This window comes from Nelumbo lutea, chromosome 7, assembly GCF_056320005.1.
Source record: "Nelumbo lutea isolate HS-2025 chromosome 7, American lotus-T2T, whole genome shotgun sequence".
In the NCBI taxonomy this organism is placed as follows: Eukaryota; Viridiplantae; Streptophyta; class Magnoliopsida; order Proteales; family Nelumbonaceae; genus Nelumbo; species Nelumbo lutea.
Window position 1 is genome coordinate 42,476,788 of NC_142690.1, and position 20,059 is coordinate 42,496,846.

Genomic DNA, 20,059 nt, shown 5'->3' on the forward strand with positions numbered 1-20,059 from the left:
ATAGATCCATTTATGGACTTAAGCAAGTTTCTAGAAGTTGGAACATCCGTTTTGACTCTACTGTCAAATCGTTTGACTTTGAGCAGAATCCGGATGAACCCTATGTTTACAGGAAGTACAGTGGAGATAAGGTTACTTTCTCGATTCTGTATGTAGATGACATTCTACTCATTGGGAAGGATTTAGGAATGTTGACTACGGTGAAAGTATGACTTTCACAGCAATTCTCCATGAAAGATCTTGGAGAAGCCTCCTATATACTGCGTCTTCGACTCTATAGAGATAGATCGAAGCAGATAATAGGATTATCCAAATCTGCCCACATTGACAAAATAGTCAAAAGATACAACATGGAAAACTCCAAGAAAGGACATGTTCCTTTCAAGCACGAAGTCACTCTCTCCAAGAAGATGTCTCCCAAGACTTCTGAGGAGATTGATGGCATGAAAGACGTTCCCAATGCCTCTGTCGTAGGGAGCAACATGTATGCCATGTTGTGCACTCATCCTGACATTGCTCAGCAGTGAGTGTAGCAAGCAGATTTCAGGCCAATCCAGGGCAGGAGCACTGGACTGCTGTGAAAAACATACTTAAGTACCTTCGAAGGACAAAAGAGTTTTGTCTAGTATTCGATGGTAGCTCGCTACAGATCCAAGTTTATACACATGCCGATTTCTAGTCGGATCCAGATGATAGAAAGTCTACATCTGGATATGTTTTCACGATAGGATCGTGTGCTATTTTCTGAATGTCAGCAAACAGGGGTCCTAAGTAGCAAATGAAAAGTCCAGAACTGAAGTCGAACACATTGCCGTAAGTGAGGCTGCCTTATGAATGAAAGTGTTCATTCCTGAATTTGGAATTCAGCACATCACCCATTCCACTGTTGTGTGATAACAGAAGGTTGAATGAATCTTTGAACTTGACCAGATTTCCAGTATTGCCCTGGACCTTGGAGATTGATGGGCAAAACTGGAAAGTTACACCCGACCCCTAGACTCGATTATGATACTGCACTAGGTCTCGGATTGCGTTGTCTTTGATGTACCAATCAGTGAGATCCTTAGTGGGGGTCAAAACCTGGGTATGTTGGGACAGTCTGAGAATTCATCTAAGTAGGTGATCATAATGACAGGATCAGCCCCTTTGTCGGACAAAGGTAATGATCAGGGATGCACTCTCACTAATGGAAGCCAAGACTGCCGGAAGCCGATTTCAATCGTTGATATTTGTTTTGTAAAATATATTTTATATGAGATATAAAAGTTTATATATTATGGTATCGAAATGATTTGCAAAAGGTTTTAATTCCCGGGATCCATACAAGAGAGAGTGCAACATTGTTCCTTGTAGCCGAGGGAGAGGTCCTCTCTTGTCGGGTAGTGTATGATCATTATGGGCTGAGAGGTTAAGTGTAAGACCATTGAGGATAATACTTGATGGGCTAATCTTGCATCTGCCCACAGTCCCTGGGTGTTACTAGGTGGCTTGGCCCAGGGACCACTTAGGGTAAGTGTTGGGCCCATAGAGCCCGTCTAATGGGTTTCAGGGGGTGCACTGTCCATAACAGTGTATTCGGCCAGGCCTTGTAACAAAGGCTGGGCCGAACCCATGTGGCTGATGTGTAGATCAATGTTAGGGTCCCACGCCATACAAGGAATCCCAACTGGGCAGTAGTTTGGAAGGCTAAATGAATACATAACCTTAAATGGGCCTTAAGCCCATTTCGAACTGGGCTAATTTGATTAGTCACTTAAGGGGCGAATTTTGAGATGGATCAGCTGATAGGATTGGGCCCAGACCCTATCCACTTAGAGAGTCCAAGATCTAAATGAGATTTAGATCTGGAAACCTCCTAATTAGAATAGGAGATGACTGATATAATCTGCAGATAAGATAAGGGTTATCCCTTATCACTTAAAGGGACTTCTAATCCAAATATGATTTGGGTTAGCAACTCCTAATGGGATTAGGAGCTGATCTCTTTAAGTCTATAAAAGGAAGAGGGGGCGGCAGCCTTTAGACATGCAATGCAATCCATAGATCCTTGTCTTCAGAGCTGAAATTACTAGAAGAGAGAATTTTGTACCCTACAAATACTCTCTTGCCCCCTCCTTACTGCAGTCGCCACCTCCAGTAGTTCGATCTCCAGTTCTTGGGAGAAATCAAGATTTGATTATGATACCAATCTTTTGGAGAAAAGATTGGTGAGAGTTGTATTCACAAGTCGTCCAGTTGATTCTTGTGAAGGGTCAAGTTCTTTTGGAAGAACACTACTGATTATGCTCCACCCTACACTGCACCATCTTCAGTGGGAGCTGATTTTGGATCCTTCCTTGGGCGTGAACACCTCCATTGGGAGGTACTGCTTCTCCGTATCAGGTATTATCTCTCCCTACTCCTTTTGGTTCAGATCTGGTTCAGTTTATGGTTCAAGAGTGATCCTTGAAAATATGATTTTGTAAATAGAGAATTCGATTCCCAGTTGAAAGGAGAGAAAAATTTTTGAAATTCGCCCCCTTTTTTCGCAATCTTTGGGCGTCCATGTGATGGATATCCTAACCCTTCACTATGTCCCATTAGGAGAGGGGTTAGTAAGTGGTCAAGACGCGATGCACTCTGCTCTTCGCAGTCACACCCAAAGCCTCCAAACCAGGCACCAACCAGAGAAGTCTGTTTGTCCGATGGGTGGAGGTTTGAAGGTTGGCCACCTTGTTGGAGCCTTGAGTCTAGGTGTCAAACCCTCCCCTCATGCACAACATTCAACACAGTACACATGTGTCAGCCACCTAGTTTGTTTGCTTGCATATCCCTTGTGGGGTCCACATAAAATAATAAAAAATATAAAGATATAAAAAGGAGAACAAAAAATAGATAAAGTGTTAAGAGTCCAACAAAAATAAAATAGGAATAGAACAATAGAATAAAATATGTCTAGATTAAGAAACTAAATAAAAAATAAAATCAAAAGTTATAAAAATATAAAAATCATAAAAGAAAAAAAAAAACTCAAAAAGAGTAGGAAGGTTAGGCACAAATATACCTACAAGAAAAAAAAATAATAAAAATAAAAAAAAAAAGATAAAATAGAAAATAAAAAAGAAAAAAGAAAGAAAAAAATATAAAACATAAATTATTTAAAAAAAATAAAATCTCTAAAAAAATTAAAAATCAAATAAAAAGTCAAAAATTATGAAATTACAAATAAAAAACAAAAGAGAAAAAAATAAACATAAACATAAAGGGCATGTTTTAAAGGAGAAAAAGAAAAAAAATCAAAGCAAAAAATACTAATCAAAATTCCAAAAAAAAATTAAAATGAAAAAAAAGAAAAAAAGAAAAGGAGAGAATATTAAAATTATAAAGTTTTTTTTCTAAAAAATAAGAAAAAATATAAAAATAATCAAAATTATGAAGAATTAAAAAAATCATAAAAAGTAAAAAATATAATTAAAAAACTAAAAAAGGAAAAAATACAAAAAAAAAAGAGAAAACATTAAGGAATAGAATGATGACAAATAAGCAAGCAATGAAATGATTATAATAGAATAAGTTAAATAAATAGAAAATCAAAATCGAAAAGATAAAACAAGGAAAAAATTAAAAGAAAAAAGAAGAATTATGAGGAAGAGAGAGAAAGGGTTCTTCATTTAAATGCATGGAACTAGGCTGAAGCTTGGAAAATCTCCACAAATTCTTGGTCTTTGAAGATGTACAGGGCTGGTTGATTTATGAGATGTTCTCTCTTGATTTGTGAATATGAAGGGTTTTGAAAGTAGGATAGGACCTCTGGATGTAATTAAAATGGTAGCCATTTACTTGGAAGCCTACCATATGCTAGTCCCGACCAGAAATACAGGGCTGCAAGTGCGATGGTCCAAATCTGATACAAACGAAATGCAAACCTACAAGAAAAGGGTTAATCACAGATTGCAGATTTCTATTCTACAAAATTTCTTCTTCTCCTCCGTGCGCTCCAACAAGTCTTCCAATGTAAAAAAAAAAAAAAAAAAAAAAACAGAAAAACCTAATTTTCTATTAATTACATCAGATCAAATCCTATACATTTTGTCTAAAAAAAATTTATTTATAGACCAAAATTGAATAGAATGAAAATGCAAGGTGCGCAAATCTTGGCGCCAATAAAGAATTTGATCTCCATCACATAAACAGCCCCAAGAATTCAAGAAATAATGGTAGAACATTGTAAAATTATTACAGAATAATAAAGATTTAAATTCAGATCAAAATGCCCAAAACCGAAAACCGAATTCTCAAAAAAATTGCTAAAAGCACAAATTGGGTAAAACATTTCTGCCGATTTGCTTCTTGATTCAAATCTGGTTTATTTTGGTTCAAGATTGAACCTAGCTTCGATACCACTAAAGGGAAGGGAGATCCATCATATGAATGGCCGAACCATGCAGGGTAGCTGGGCGAAATTTCAAAAATTTCTTTTCTCCCTTTCAGGAATCGTATTCTCAATTTTAGAAAAACTGCATTTTTCAAGGATTATTCTTGCACCAAACCGGACTAGATCTAAAACCAAAAGAAAGGGAGAGAAATACCTGATACGGACTCCACACGTGTAGCTCCCAAAGTAGGTGTTCATGCCCAAAGAGGTTACCAAAACCCTCTTCCACTGAACATGACACAGCTTGAGATGAAGCAGGTTCAGCAATGTAGTCATTTAGCAAGAACTGCAATCCAATAGCTTGCAAGGGAGGTGAGCACGAATTCAGATCAAAATCAGAATCAAGAACTGATCTTTATCAGTTCAATAATGGAGATCGAACAAGGTATATGGAAGCAAGAGCAGAAGGAGAGGGAGAATTGAGAGCAGTTTGTAAACTTGGAGCAGTTCGCCCTCCTCTATTTATATAGATCTTAAAGTGTTGATCTCCTAATCTAGTTAGGAGTTTCCTAATCCAAATCTTTATTTGGATCTGGACTCTTCAAGTGGATAAGACTTATCTTCTTATCCTTATTTTCTGATCCAAATCCATATCCTTATCCAAATTTGCCCATGTTGATTAATCCAATTAATCTTTGGGCTTTAGGCCCATTAATGAGGTGGCTCACGTCCCTTATTAATTGCTGGCTAACTTGGCTCTCTTTGTATGGCGTGGGACCCTAACATTAACCTCACAAAAGCCATATGGATTTAGCCTAGCTTCTGTGACAAAGCCTGGCCGAATTCACTGCTAAACACAGTGAACCCCTGAGTCCATCAGTATGGGCTTTTAATGGGCCCAACATTTACATTAAATGGTCCTTGAGTCTAGCCCTCTTATGACGGCACAAGGACAATGGTCTTAAGTGAGATTAGCCCTTCAGGTATAATATCCCAAATGGTCATACACTTAACCTCTCAGCCCTCAATGATCAAACACTGCCCGACAAGAGAGGACCTCTCCCTCGGCTACAAAGTACAATGTTGCACTCTCTACTCAGATGGATCCTGAGAATTAAAACCTTTTGCAAACATTTTTTCATAAAACATAATATATATATAGATATAGATATATATTTATATAACTATATTTTGCAGAAACAAATCTCAAACACGATTGAAATCGACTACCAGTAGTTTTGGTTTCCATCAGAGAGAGTGCAGCCCCCGATCATTCACTTTGTCCGACAAAGGAGCTAATCCTGTCACTATGATCACCCACTCGAGTGAATTCTCAAACTGTCCCAACATACCCAGGTTTTGACCCCTTCTAATGATCTCACTGATTGGCATATCACAAACAGCCCAATCCAACACCCAGTGCAGTATAATCGAGTCTAGGGGTTAGGTGTAACTTTCTAGTTTTGCCCACCAGTCTCCATGGTGTAGGGCATAACTAGAAAATGGTCTAGGTTCAGTGTTTCAAACAAACACACACTACATGTGCTTCAGGTCTCACCCTGGCAAATGAGACAAGCTACCCCAAGTCTATCCAATGACTGAAAACATTCTAAACTAACGTGAGTCTCATAAGTGTCCAGTTTAAGGGTAATTACACAAAAACACACAAAATATAACATGAATCAATTATGTACTTTTATTCATTTGCAATAAATGGATCAATACATCAATATGATTAGATCTAAGGGCATACACTATCTAATAGTCGGACTTCCCAATGGACCAACTGGAGGTCCTGGGGATGTTGAAGTCCCTTCTGCCGAGTACCTAGCTGCTCCTATTGTCGAGGGCACTATATAGGCGGCTCTTTTTCTGCCAAGGTCACAAGCAGCAAAGAAGTTACCATCTAAGGTGGCTTGTCACTTAGTCGTTCACTTAGGAAGTTGAAATGAAGGAGTTCAACTGAGGTTGAGTTGTGTCGTCTAGGTGTTCGGGGCCAGTTTCCTCAACGGGGGGAAGGGAGGCGAAGTCCTTATCTCTCCTGGCTTGTTCTCCGACTTCGGTCGAGGCTGTTGAGGTGCATTTGGTTGAGGACACCACGCTCTTCCTGTTTGGCGAAGCGGATGTATGGCTCATATGGAGCCGTGTGCCTTAATCGCTTCCAGTTCGAGCGTATCACCTCGGGGGAGACTATTTGTGCTGGTTGGTCGAGCGACCGAGCAGTCTTGGCGGTTAGCAAAATAAGAATTTAGACACTAAGAGTTGAAGCCATGGGGAGGAACTTTGCACTTTTATTCACTATCCAACCACTAGGGAGTATATTCATTGATAATACATACAAAGGTTCTCTAAGTTCCATGTTCGAGGGACTGGTCTTCCGTTCAGATACTCAAGCCAAAATGTACCAGGGCCGATGACTTGCTAGATTCTGTAGGGACCTTCCCAATTGGGGCCAAGCTTTCTTACACCGGACTCGGGCACCATGACTTTTATAAGGATGAGTCTCCTTCCTTGTAGTGTTTGTCTTTCACTCATGAATTGTAGTAGTGGGCCACCCTCTGCTAGTAGGCTGCCACCCTGATTTGAGTCTGCTCTCGAACCTCTTCCAGTAAGTCTAAGTTGGTTCTAAGTTCTTCATCATACTCAGCCTCATTGTATGCCTCGATTCAAAGTGTCGACTCACTGATTTCTACTAGAATGGTGGCCTCGATGCCATAAGTTAAGGCTGAACTAGGTTTCTCCTATGGCAGTTCGAGGTGTCATCCAGTAAGCCCATAGGTCGCTATTGAGTTCATTGGCCCAGAGGCCATTGGCTCTGTCAAGCCTAGTCTTCAACCCTTCTAGGATAGTTTTGTTGGTGACATTGGCTAGGCCGTTGGTTTGTGGATAGCCCACTGAGGTATATTGTTGCTTGATATCAAAGGAGGCACACCATTCTCTGAACCTCGCATCGTCGAATTACTTCTCGTTGTCAGTGACTAACTGGCACGCTGTCGTTGGCACCCAAAAATAAAACCAATACTCATAAAAATAAAATGTAGTAGTGCGAGTAAGGATCATTTCCACAGAGAGTATCTAACCTAAATTACGTGCTACATGAATCAAAGATGGAGGGGGGTGTATGTAACAAAAAACAGAATTAAAAGAAAGAAAATCAGAATTAAAAAGAACAAAATTTAAATGGGAAGCAAGGCAATTTAGAGTGTTGAAACTAACCAAAAGAACAAATCTTGGTCTAGGATAATATCCGCCATCAGAATTTCACTACTGCTCATCGATGCAAAATAAATCAATTCAAACTTCGAATATTCATCGTAGGAATTACTTTCCTGCATCTCCCTATCATAGTTAATCAAAAAACAAGCGATCCTCTTAACCCTTACTACTGAACAAGCTCTAAACAACCGTTAAAGATTTAATCCAGCAATAGCCTTAAGCATTAGAGATCGATGAAGCTAAACAACACAAGCACAAGCGGTTGCATTTAATTTAGTCGAGTGTTCTTCCTAAGATCTAACAATTTCTGACACATCAAATCATTAAACTCTAGTTGCTTCATAGATTAGAGGGATCAAACAATTACGGATTTGATATCTAATCTCGTAATAGATTGTAACAAATAATAAACTAGTAGGCCTCCTAGCAATCAAACGAAATAATCATAGACATAAACATAGAAGAACATTCAATATTCAAAGCATGAATCAAACAATCAAATTAGATCTCACAATTTGGTGGATTCTGAGGCTTCAGCTTCCTTTGACCAAGTATGAGAGTTTAGCCATGCATGGTCATGGTGAAAACTCAAGAAAATCAAAGAATAGAGAAGAGGGGGGAAGAGAAAAGAAGAGAGGTTTGGCTGCCTAGGTCTGATTTCTTTTCTTCATGTTTTTTCCTCTTCTTTTCTTTCTCTCTACCTCCCTCCCCCCCCCAAAAAAAAAGCCTACAAAATCTCCTAAAATTCCTCTAAGTAACAATCTCCAAGTCTGACTTATCAAGAAAAGACTTAGAAATAAGATAAAACGAAGTTCTTGTGTGAGTGAGAGAGTGGTGAATTCACAGATGAAAGCTTCAAGGCTAAGGAATGTCTTCAACACGTCACCAATGTAGTTGTAGAGAAGTTGGGTCCGATTTTGATCTCGATGCAGTCCGAATCTATCAAAGCTCAAAGAAGAAAGTTGTAGAGAATTTCCTTATCTTTCCAACCCATCTTGAATCATATCAATCTGAGTCTGAATAAGAGATTTAAGCTCAATCTACCACATGGCCCCAAAACCGTGTAAAATTACCCGATTAGCCTTGTTTTTCACTTAACTCCTCCTTCTGTGCCCTAAACCAAAATATAAGAATAATGAATGCATTTGGGCATAAAATAAATATAAAAGACTAAATATTAAGGGAGAAAAATATGATATTTTTTGTTCTCATCACTAACATGTGGGGGAGGCCGAAGCGGCAAATAATGTTCTTCCAAAAGAAATTTTGTATCATTCTGGTTGTGATGGTGGCTAAGGGATTGACTTTGACTCACTTTGTGAAGTAATCAATGGTGATGATGAGGTATTTTCTATTTCCCATGGCTTGAGGGAAGGGGCCTAGGAGATCCATGCTCCATTTGGCAAGGGGCCATTGGCTACTGAGGGCTGAAAGGTTCGTGGTAGGCCGATGAGAGATGTTGGAGTGGCTCTGGCATCAACTGCACTTTTTCACCAGCTCGACTACGTCCTTCTGAACCATCGGCTAGAAATACCCTTGCCTTAGTGCTTTTTGGGCTAGGGTTCTGCCCCCAATGTTGCTATTGAAGATGCCTTCCTGAATCTCTTGGAGCACATACTCACCCTCCTCTTGGCGGAGGCGTTGGAGGTAGGGCAAGGTAAAAGATCTTCTATATAACTTCCCTTCAAGCAGTGTATAGTGGGTGGCCTGCCGCCAAATTTGTCTAGCTTGGTTTCTGTTGGCAGGCAGCTGCTTGGTAAGGAAGAAGGCGATGATGGGGTCCATCTAACAAGGTTAGGCTTGTACTAGGAACATTTGGACTTCTTTGATGCTAGGATGAGCCAGCTTCTCCTCACGGATTGTGTGGCCGAGAGCCACACCTGAGGTGCTTGCCAATTTAGATAGGGTGTCAGCCCTCATGTTTTCGGACCATGGGACTTGTCGTAGGGAGAAGTGTTGGAAGTGGTGGACTAGTTCTTGCACTTTTACTAGGTATTTTTCCATGCTCTATTCTCTGGCCTCATACTCACCATTAACTTGGTTCACCACCAACTAGGAGTCGCTGAAGACCTCAACGTGTTGGGAGACGAGGTCTCTCATGAGTTGCAGGCCGATGAGGAGGGATTCGTACTTGGCTTCATTATTGGAGGTCAAAAAGTTGAACCTCAACGTGTATTTAACTTCGGTGTTGTTTGGGGTGAGGAGTATGAGGCTGACTCCACTTCCTTTAGAGTTGGATCATCCAACAACAAGGTAAGCCAAGGTCCCTTAGCCAACCGAGGTCTTCTTCCTCTTCTGGGGCTCGGCTGTGGGCTCAATTGAAGGTGCACTCTACCACAAAGTTGACCAAGGCTTGTGCTTTAATTACCGGCCTCGACTAGTATTGTAGGTCAAATTCTGATAGATCGATGGATCACTTGATCAGTCATCCCGAGGCCTCTGGCTTGTCGGGGACGGCTTGAAGGGGTGGTTGGATAGGACTGTGATGGTGTGGGCTTGAAAGTACGGCCTGAGTTTTCTAGCTAAGACCACTAGGGCGAAGGCTAGTTTCTCTACTTTGGGGTATCGGGTCTTAGTGTCACAGAGGACCTTGCTAACATAGTAGATCGGTCTCTGCACTCCATGTTCCCTTATCAATACCAAGCTGATGACCTTGTCCCCAGCCAAGAGGTATAGGTACAACATGTCTCCTGGAAGTGGTCGAGTGAGGAGGGGCAATGAGGTGAGATATGTCTTCAACTCTTTGAAGGCGCACTAGCATTCTTCCGTCCACTTGAAATCCTTCAGCTTTTTAATGGCTAGGAAGAGGGATAGGCAGCGGTTAGCCAACTTCGACATGAAGCGGCTAAGGGCAGCCACTCGGTCAGTAAGCCTCTAAGTTTCCTTGATGACCGAGGTGGTTCCTTATCGAGATTAGCTTGGATATTTTCCGAGTTAGCCTCTATGCCTTGTTGCGTGATGATAAAACCCAAGAAATTGCTTGATGTGATGTCGAAGGAACACTTGCTGGGATTGAGCTTCATATTATACTTCCGCAAGGTGTCAAAGGTTTTGGCTAGGTTTGAGGTATGCGGGTCAGCACTCAGGCTCTTCACAACCATGTTGTCTACGTAGGTTTTGATGTTTCTTCCCATTTGGTGCTTGAAAACTTTGTTCACCAGGCATTGGTAGGTCGCCCTGGTGTTTTTTAGGCCAAAGGACATGACCTTATAACAGTACATGATGTGATCGGTGATAAACGAGGTCTTCTCCTCATCCTTGGGGTGCATCTGGATTTGATTGTATCCGGAGAAGTTATCCATGGTGCTATGTAGCTCATACCCTACAGTGGTGTCGATGAGGTGGTCTATCCTTGGCAAAGGAAAACTGTCATTGGGGCAGGCTCGGTTGAGGTCTGTAAGGTCAATACAGATCCACCACTTCTAGTTAGTTTTCTTCACCATAACCACATTGGACAACCAGTTAGGGTAATGTACCTCTTGGATGAACCCAGCGTCGAGTAGTTTGTCAACTTTCCTCTCCTATGGCCTTCCATCGCTTTGGTACAAAGTTCCTCTTTTTCTACCGAACTGGCCTAGAGCTCGGGTCCACACTTAGCCTGTGAATAATGACTGAAAAGTCAATTCCAGGCATGTTAGCGGTAGACCAAGCAAAGACGTCGGCATTGGTTTTAAGGAAACTTACTAGTTTAGATAGGCTTTCTAGGGGAAGGTTGGACCAGACACAGACTATTTTCTCGGGCTCAGCCTCCTCTAGGGAACCAAGACGAAGTCCTCAGCTTGCTAGCTCCTCCCTAAGGTCAAGGCCCTCCAACAGTAGTGCTTCCTTGTTCTTGCCCTTCAGTGTTGCCACATGGTACTGGTGGACAGTCTGCTGATCCCCCTGGACGACTCCGACACTGAGTTTGGTGGGGAATTTGAGGGCAAGGTGGTAAGAGGAGATGGCTGCCATGAACGCATGGAGGGTCGACCGCCAAATGATGGCATTATAGGGGGAGCCGATTTTCATGACCAAGAACTCATTCATCCTCGTCACTTGTCGAGGCTCCGTCCCTACCGTTACTGGTAGGGTGATTCTTCCCACTAGTCTGACTATATTTCTGAAGAAGTCGATGACTAGCACGTCGACCGAATTGAGGCACTCGGGCAACAGCTTCATCTTCTCGTAAGCGTCGTAGAAGAGGATATCGACAGAGGAGCCGCTATCCACAAGTATCCTCTTCACCATGAAATTTGTGATGATGGTGGATATTACTAATGCATCGTCATGGGGACTAAGATCCCCTTCAGGTCCTTATCTGTAAAGGTGAGAGCCTCATCCTACTTCAACTTCTTGGGAGCTAGCCCCTGGATGTTTAGCTGCCTGGCATAGGCCTTCCGGGCCAAGACTGAATCTCCACCTGAGGCCGAGCCTCCAATTATGATGTCGATGATGCCTGCTAACTGTTGTTGCGAGGACGAGGCGCCAGCCTCACCCCCAACGTATTGCTTTAGATGATTCCGACGAATGAGGGACTCAATCTCGTTCTTGAGTTCGTAGCAATCCTCGGTGCCGTGGTCGATGCCGCGGTGGTATTTGCAATACTTCTTTGGGTTTCCCCTATTGGGGGTTTCTCTTTATCTTCCCTGGCCACTTCGCGTACTCCTCCTTCCCTACTTGCATGAGAATCTGTGTTTGGTGTTAGACAGTTTTTGTATGCCCTTAGCTTCAATCAGAATGATGTACATTATGAGTTTACTGTAAATGAATAAAGTACATATTTGATTCATGTTCCTTTGGTGTGTTTCTATGTAATACCCTTAAACTAGATAATGAGACTCGTGTAAGTTTAGAATGTTCACAGCCAATGGGTTGGTCTAGGGAGACCAGTCCTGATAAGGCTGACACGGATGTGCCACCAAGTCGGTTGGGGTGGCCTGTCTTAGCCGCCAGTGTGAGACCCTAGGCACATGCAGTGTAGGATTAATTGAGTCTTTGAATCGGACCAGATTTTCAGTATTGCCCAAGACCTTGAGATTAATGGGCAAAACTAGAAAGTTACACCCGACCCCTAGACTCGATTATGATACTACACTAGGTGTCGGATTGGGCTGTCTTTGATGTACCAATCAGTGAGATCCTTAGCAAGGGTCAAAACCTAGATATATTGGGGTAGTCTGAGAATTCATCTGAGTGGGTGATCATAGTGACAGGATCAGCCCCTTTTTCGGACAAAGGTAACGATCGGGGATGCACTCTCACTGATGGAAACCAAGACTGCCAGCAGCCGATTTCAATCGTTGAGATTTTTTTGGTAAAATATATTTCATATGAGATATGAAAGTATATATATTATGGTTCCAAAATGTTTACAAGAAGGTTTTAATTCCCGGGATCCGTATAAGCAGAGAGTGCAACACTGTTCCTTGTACCAAAGGGAGAGGTCCTCTCTTCTCAGGCATTGTTTGATCATTATGGGATGGGAGGTTGAGTGTAAGACCATATAAGGTAATGCCTGATGGGATAATCTTGCATCTACCCACAGTCCCTGGGTGTTACAAGGTAGCTTGGCCCAGTGACCACTTAGGGTAAGTGTTGGGCCTATAGAGCCCATGTGATGGGTTTCACAGGGTGCACTGTCTATAATAGTGTATTCGCCAGGCCTTGTAACAAAGGCTAGGCTGAACCCATGTGGCTGATGTGTAGAACATTGTTTGGGTCCCACACCATACAAGGAAACCCAACTGGGCAGCAGTTAGGAAGGATAAGTGAGCACATAACCTTAATGGGCCTAAAGCCCATTTCGAATTGGGCTAATTTAAGTAGTAAAATATGGGGCAAATTTTGGAATGGATTAGCAGATAGGATAGGGTCTTAACCCTATCCACCCAGAGAGTCCAGATCTGAATGTGATTCAGATTTGAAACCTCCTAATGAGATTAGGAGAAGGCTGATCTAATATGCACCTACGCAAATGGGCAAAAGGCGTTCTACCCGATTTGCACAGATAAGGGTTTTGGGAAATTGTTCTCAAATTTATGGGTGAATAATCTAAAATTAATTTTTATATAAATCTGATTATTGTTTAGAATTGTTATTTATGATTTTCTTGGTTTATGGGTTGTTCGTACAAAAGGAAATCGAAATCTTGATTTGCACAGGGAACCTACGATTTTGTAGTTTCTGGATTATTTTATTACATTTGGTCTGTAAAATAATTTTTTTATTTTTAGACTGAATGTATAGGTATTCGATCTGATGTAATATTAATAGAAATTATGTTATCTATTTATTTTATTTTGGATCGAAGATGGTGGCGCAGAGAAGGAGATTTCGCAGATGGGAGAATTTCAATCTACGATTTACAGTTTATGAAACTGCAAACTGTGATCTAACCTCTGTTTTGTAGGGTGGATTGTGCAAACAACCCTATTTCACTGATTCTTGATTTTCTTTTATCAATATTTAATTTTAGATTATTTTCTTGAATTAAAGATTTACTTAAAGATCAAACCCTAGACCCATCCGAACCAAGATTGGTTCAAATTGTTTGGACCGAATCTAGGGAGGGTTCAATCAAGGTTGAATGTCAGCCCTAATTTTTCCCAAAATGGGCCTGATGATTGATAATTAATTGAATGTTTAATTCAGTCCAACCTGTAAAGGCCCAGTTTTAAATAGTTAAAACTGCTAAAAGCCCACTTAACAGATAAAGCTATATGGGTCGAACCAATCAACCCTAATTCAGCCCATACATTTAGATAATATTAATGGTTAATATTCTGGATTTCAAATGGGCTTCAAATGGGCTTTATAGATATTTAATTTATTGGATCAATTTATCCTTGCATGTGATGTATGGATGTGTGGTGTGCTTCGTACATGGGCCATAAGTACTTGGCCCATGCTCAATCGATAGTGGCTCTTGCGCACACCATGGTTGAATCCTTTGCTTCAATTTATCCTTGCATGGGACTCCGGCTTGTACCAGATTGGACCTAAGTGCAAGTGAGAGCTACTAGACAGTTTTTGTATGCCCTTAGCTTCAATCAGAATGATGTACATTATGAGTTTATTGTAAATGAATAAAGTACATATTTGATTCATTTTCCTTTGGTGTGTTTCTGTGTAATACCCTTAAACTGTACACTTAATGAGACTCGTGTTAGTTTAGAATGTTCACAGCCAGTGGGTTGGTCTGGGGAGACCTATCCTGATAAGGCTAGCACTGATGTGCCACCAAGTTGGTTGGAGTGGCCTATCTCAGCCGCCGGGGTGAAACCCTAGGCACATGCAGTGTAGGATTAATTGAATTTTTGAACCGGACCAGATTTCCAGTATTGCCCTGGACCTTGAGATTAATGGGCAAAACTGGAAACTTACACTTGATCCCTATACTCGATTATGATACTATACTAGGTGTCAGATTGGGTTGTCTTTGATGTACCAATTAGTGAGATCCTTAGTGGGGGTCAAAACCTGGGTATGTTGGGGCAGTCTAAGAATTCATCTGAGTGGATGATCATAGTGACAGGATCAGCCCCTTTGTCGGACAATGGTAATGATTGGGGATGCACTCTCACTGATGGAAACCAAGACTACCAGAAGTCGATTTCAATCGTTGAGATTTGTTTTGCAAAATATATTTTATATGAGATATAAAAGTATATATATATATATTACGGTTTCCAAAATGCTTGCAAGAAGGTTTTAATTCCCAGGATCCATATAAGCAGAGAGTGAAACACTGTTCCTTGCAGCCAAGGGAGAGGTCCTCTCTTGTCGGGCATTGTTTAATCATTATGGGTTGGGAGGTTGAGTGTAAAACCATAGAAGTTAATGCCTGATGGGTTAATCTTGCATCTGCCCACAATCCTTGGGTGTTACAAGGTGGTTTGGCCCAAGGACCACTTAGGGTAAGTGTTGGACCCATAGAGCCCATGTGATGGGTTTCACGGGGTGCACTGTCCATAACAGTGTATTCGCCAGGCCTTGGAACAAAGGCTAGGCTGAACCCATGTGGTTGATATGTAGATCATTGTTTGGTTCCCACGCCATACAAGGAAGCCCAACTGGGCAGCAGTTAGGAAGGCTAAGTGAGCACATAACCTTAATGGGCCTAAAGCCCATTTCGAACTGGGCTAATTTAAGTAGTTAAATATGGGGTGAATTTTGGAATGGATTAGCAAATAGGACTGGGTCTTAACCCTATCCACTCAGAGAGTCCAGATCTGAATATGATTCAGATCTGAAAAACCTCCTAATGAGATTATGAGTAGGCTAATCTAATCTACAGATAAGATAAGAGTTTATCCTTATCACCTTAAGGGATGTCTGATACGAATATGATTTGGATCAGCAACTCCTAATGGGATTAGGAGCTGATCCTTTAAGGTTACAAAAGAAGGAAGGGGTGGCAATCTTTGTATTATCACAAGATCATCAGATCACTGCAAGTCTTTAGAGCTGAAATCACAGAAGAGAGAATTCAGCATACCTGTGAAAATTCTCTCTTGCTGCCTCCTTCCTGCCGCTTCCTCACCTGCCAGTTCAACCTCCCTTTCAGTGGGAGAAATCAAGATTCGATCTTGATATCAGATCCTTGTGAAGAGACTGATAGGAAGTTGTGCTCACATGCCATCCTGCTATTTCTTGTGAAGGACTAGGTTATTGGAGAAGAACACTGTTGATTCTACTCCATCCTACACTGCGCCATCTTCAATGGGAGTAGTCTTTGGATCCTTCTTTGGGCATGAACACCTTCGTTGGGAGATATTATTTCTCCGTATCAGGTATAATCCTCTCCTACTGCTTTTGTTCAAATCTGGTTCAGTTTATGATTCAAGATTGATCCTTGAAAATATGATTTTCTAAATAGGGAATGCGATTCCCAGTTGAAGGGAGAGAAATTTTTTTTTTGAAATTCGCCCACCTAATTTCGCAAGATTTGGGCATCCATACGATGGATCTCTCATCCCTTCATTTGGGTGGAGTTGAGTGGCATGCACTTGCTATAAGCCAGGGCCGAGGCCAGTGGCTTCTTGCTATCCTTACTACTGTTGTTGTTGCAGTTGTCTCCATTCTATTTCTTATTTTCTAGGCCTCCGTGATGGTGGTCGGACTCTCCCTACTAGCGGTCTCCAACCGAGGCCTCCTCGGCGATGATGTACTTCTAGGCCTCTTTAAAAATTTTGCCTTAGGCTACCGAGCACTTAAGGGTTGAGCCTGGTAGGAGGCCATTGATGGTTGTGTGCATGGAGACCATGGGGTCGAGATCCCAGACCTCGAGATCCTCCTTCTTAAAGCGGTCAATGTAGGACCACAAACTCTCATTGCGCTTTTGTTGAATAGCCATGAGTGAGACGATGCTCTTTTGGCATCGTCGGTTGCTGATGAAGTGGGCGAGGAAGAGACTAGTGAATTGTTCCCACGAACTAATGGACCAAGGGAGTAGCCCATAGAACCACCGGCGGGCCGCCCCCATGAAGGTCGCCTGGAAATGCCGACACTTTAGGGCGTCAGAATATCCGTAAAGGAGCATAAGCACCTTGAAACTCTCCAGGTGATCATCCAGATTAGTTGTTCCATGCCATATCAACCACAAGACCTCTTTCAAGTTTTTCAAAGTGTTTTACAAAGGCTAATATTTGTTTGTGTTTATGATTGTAATTTGTACTATGCTTTTAGCATTATGTTTTGATTGGCTTTTAATGCCTTCCTCTACAGCAAATGTACCCCAATTCCACAAGGTTTCTGATACCTAGGAGATGTCATTTTTTCAAAATAAATAATTTTCATATTATCAATTGTTTTTATTATTTTCTTTTAAAGCAAATGCTCCTTGATTCAAGGTTCTTAATACTTAGGAGATGTCACTTTTCCAAAAATAAAATACCCTGAACATGATAAAATGGTGTTACACGAGAACTCCTCTCCTTCGCCCCTTCATTCACTTTAATCTTCCTTCTTCGTCTTGCCCCTCTTCCAAACCTACCCTTCACAAAAATCTTTTTGTACTTCTTTTGATCTCTGCTATTAGTAATCTCCTACCTTACAACAAAGTAGGGCAACTATCAACACCTGATTTTTACTCGATCCATCGCCTAAACGCCTTATCTGGTCACTCCAAAATGTTGAAAAACCCAAAGAACCCAAATTTCACCCAAAAAAAAAACCAAAAACCCTCAAGTCCACCATCAAATTTGCTCAATACCAATTTGATGGCTCCAATCAACCCCCTTTCACACGTCAACACTAGACAATGTAAAATACCTACCCACTCATTAAACAAAGATTCCTTTTACATTAAAATACATGTCAATAAAATTTCTATGCCCAGACCAGAATTTACTAGGTCCAGGGAATGCATCCCTATGCCAAATTCACGGGCATGATGTAGTTTATAAGGGGGAGAGGGCTAATTGTAGAGAGGGGCTGGAATTCAAAATTCTGCATTTACCCAAATTTTTACGATCTCAACCCCTTAGACCAATCTAACATTACCACAAGATCCTTCTCTTCCAAACTTCTAAATTAACCGAATAAACTCCTTTACTCTAAAATACCCACTTTAAAATTTCAACGCCATTCTATCTCACCAAAATTCTACACAATCTGAACCCATTTTCTGACAGATTCTATTCCAAACCTTTAAATTAACCGAATCAAGTCCTTTCCTCAAGTCGTTTCCAAATCTACACGATCTAAACCCATTTGACCCAAACTGACACCACAATCAACTCAGACCTAATTTCAATAAAAAAAATACCACGATTTTATCAAAAAAATAAAAAATAAATAAATAAAAGTAAAAAAAACCGGCCCGCGACACGGCATAGACCCGCATAGCCAACCCCCAAATTATCTTTAAGTAGGTGGCACGGCCCAAGACAGCCCACGAGCCGACGGCACGGCCCACACTTTACACGGGCAGGGTGTACCACGGCCCGTTTTCACCTCTACACGAGTCGAGTAACGTCCACAATAACACCGTTGTATTTATGACATGCCGAATTGACGATGATGCCCAGCCTCATTATCAATTTCTCTGTTTGGTTCAATTTGTAGTCATAACAAACTAGACGGACCTTTTTTTTTATATGGAATCAACCCAAACACTCCCAAAGATTATTTTACCATATTATAGCAAAGTATTTGCTTCTTTCTTTCTTTTTTCTTGTTTTCTGAATATTTTAAGTTACCAAACGTCTTATTTTCTGAATATTCTAAAGTTTTCAAACCTCTCCTTTTTCAATACATGATTCTGTAAAAATTGGATGCTTTGTCCTGGTTTTCACTTTAATAAAACTTCAAACGAAAATTCATCGACCTGAATGTTCCTCCCCAATGTCAAATTGACAGGCCTTTGATATCTTTTGTTTTTCTCTTTTTCCTTTTAATCGCTGAGTTAAAGTTCATCGATTTTGTGTTGCTAGACTCTCGTGATGGAACCAATTACCTGAGATTTTCTCAGTTAGAGAAGATTCTTATCCAAGCATAACGAACTAAGCAAACTAAACAAATAAATAATAAAGAGCAAAACTAAGAATTTTAGAAACTTTAAACCACACAAGATGTCACATGCTAACATTGACAGAAAATTAACAGATGAGAGATTTTTATCTGCCAGGGGAGAAGTCTTCTACCCAATTTTAGAAACTTTCAAACTATTACTACTATAAAATTACAAATATATAGCTTAACCGGTTGTGATGATCACATCTGATTTCTCTTTGTTCAAGTCGTAATTATCTTCGTCGGTACGGTGTAACTGTGATTGGGTAGTGGCATTACATTCACCGACGGCGTCCGAGTGAGTGTCGGAGATGCGGCGAGCACCGGAAAAGAGATCAACTGGTTCAGAATCGGCAATCTTGCCTCCTTCAATTGGGGTACCTGCCTTGTATCTCACCCTCAGAGTCTCATCTTCCGATAGCTTCGCCTGAGCTGTTCCATACTTTATATCGTCCTTGCTTTTGGCCATCTCCTCTTTCTTGATCTTCCCTCGTTAATTCGTCATTGTAGGCCAGGTTTTATTGGTGGGGATTTTCTGGTTACGTGTCTGCTGCTACTGTAGGTGTTACTACAGGTGTCACTTCAAAAGGCAGGTGTCTCCTCTTACCATGTGACAATTTTAAGAGGCAGGTGTCTCGTTATCTCTCAGATCTCCTTTCCCAGGTGTTATTACAGGTGGCACTTTAAAAGGCAGGTGTCTCCTCTTACCATGTGACATCTTTAAGAGCAGGTGGTCTTGTTATCTCTCATATCTCCTCTCCCTCCTCTGTGTATTTAGTAATGTTTTAAAAACGGACAAGCCACCGTTTTTGCCTCTGGTTAGATCGTACCATGTTAGTAATATAGTTTTGGGGTTTTTATTGTTCAGTCAATCCCTATAATTTTTGGTTTCTCGAAGTTTGTATTTATATTAAGCATGGTTTTTAAAACCGGATTGGACCGAAAAAATCGGAAATTGGTCAAATGACCAGTTTTGACTTTCCTCAAAATCAGATT

General features: G+C 41.1%; 1 protein-coding gene across 1 annotated transcript; it reads right to left on the reverse strand.

Annotated features, from left to right (window-relative positions):
- Positions 1-19,097: 19,097 nt before the first annotated feature.
- Positions 19,098-19,564, reverse strand: SMP1 (seed maturation protein). The gene has a single exon (XM_088955367.1). The coding sequence runs from the start codon at positions 19,530-19,532 to the stop codon at positions 19,248-19,250; it is 285 nt and encodes a 94-aa protein (XP_088811493.1). The 5' UTR covers positions 19,533-19,564; the 3' UTR covers positions 19,098-19,247.
- Between the last annotated feature and the right edge of the window lie 495 nt (positions 19,565-20,059).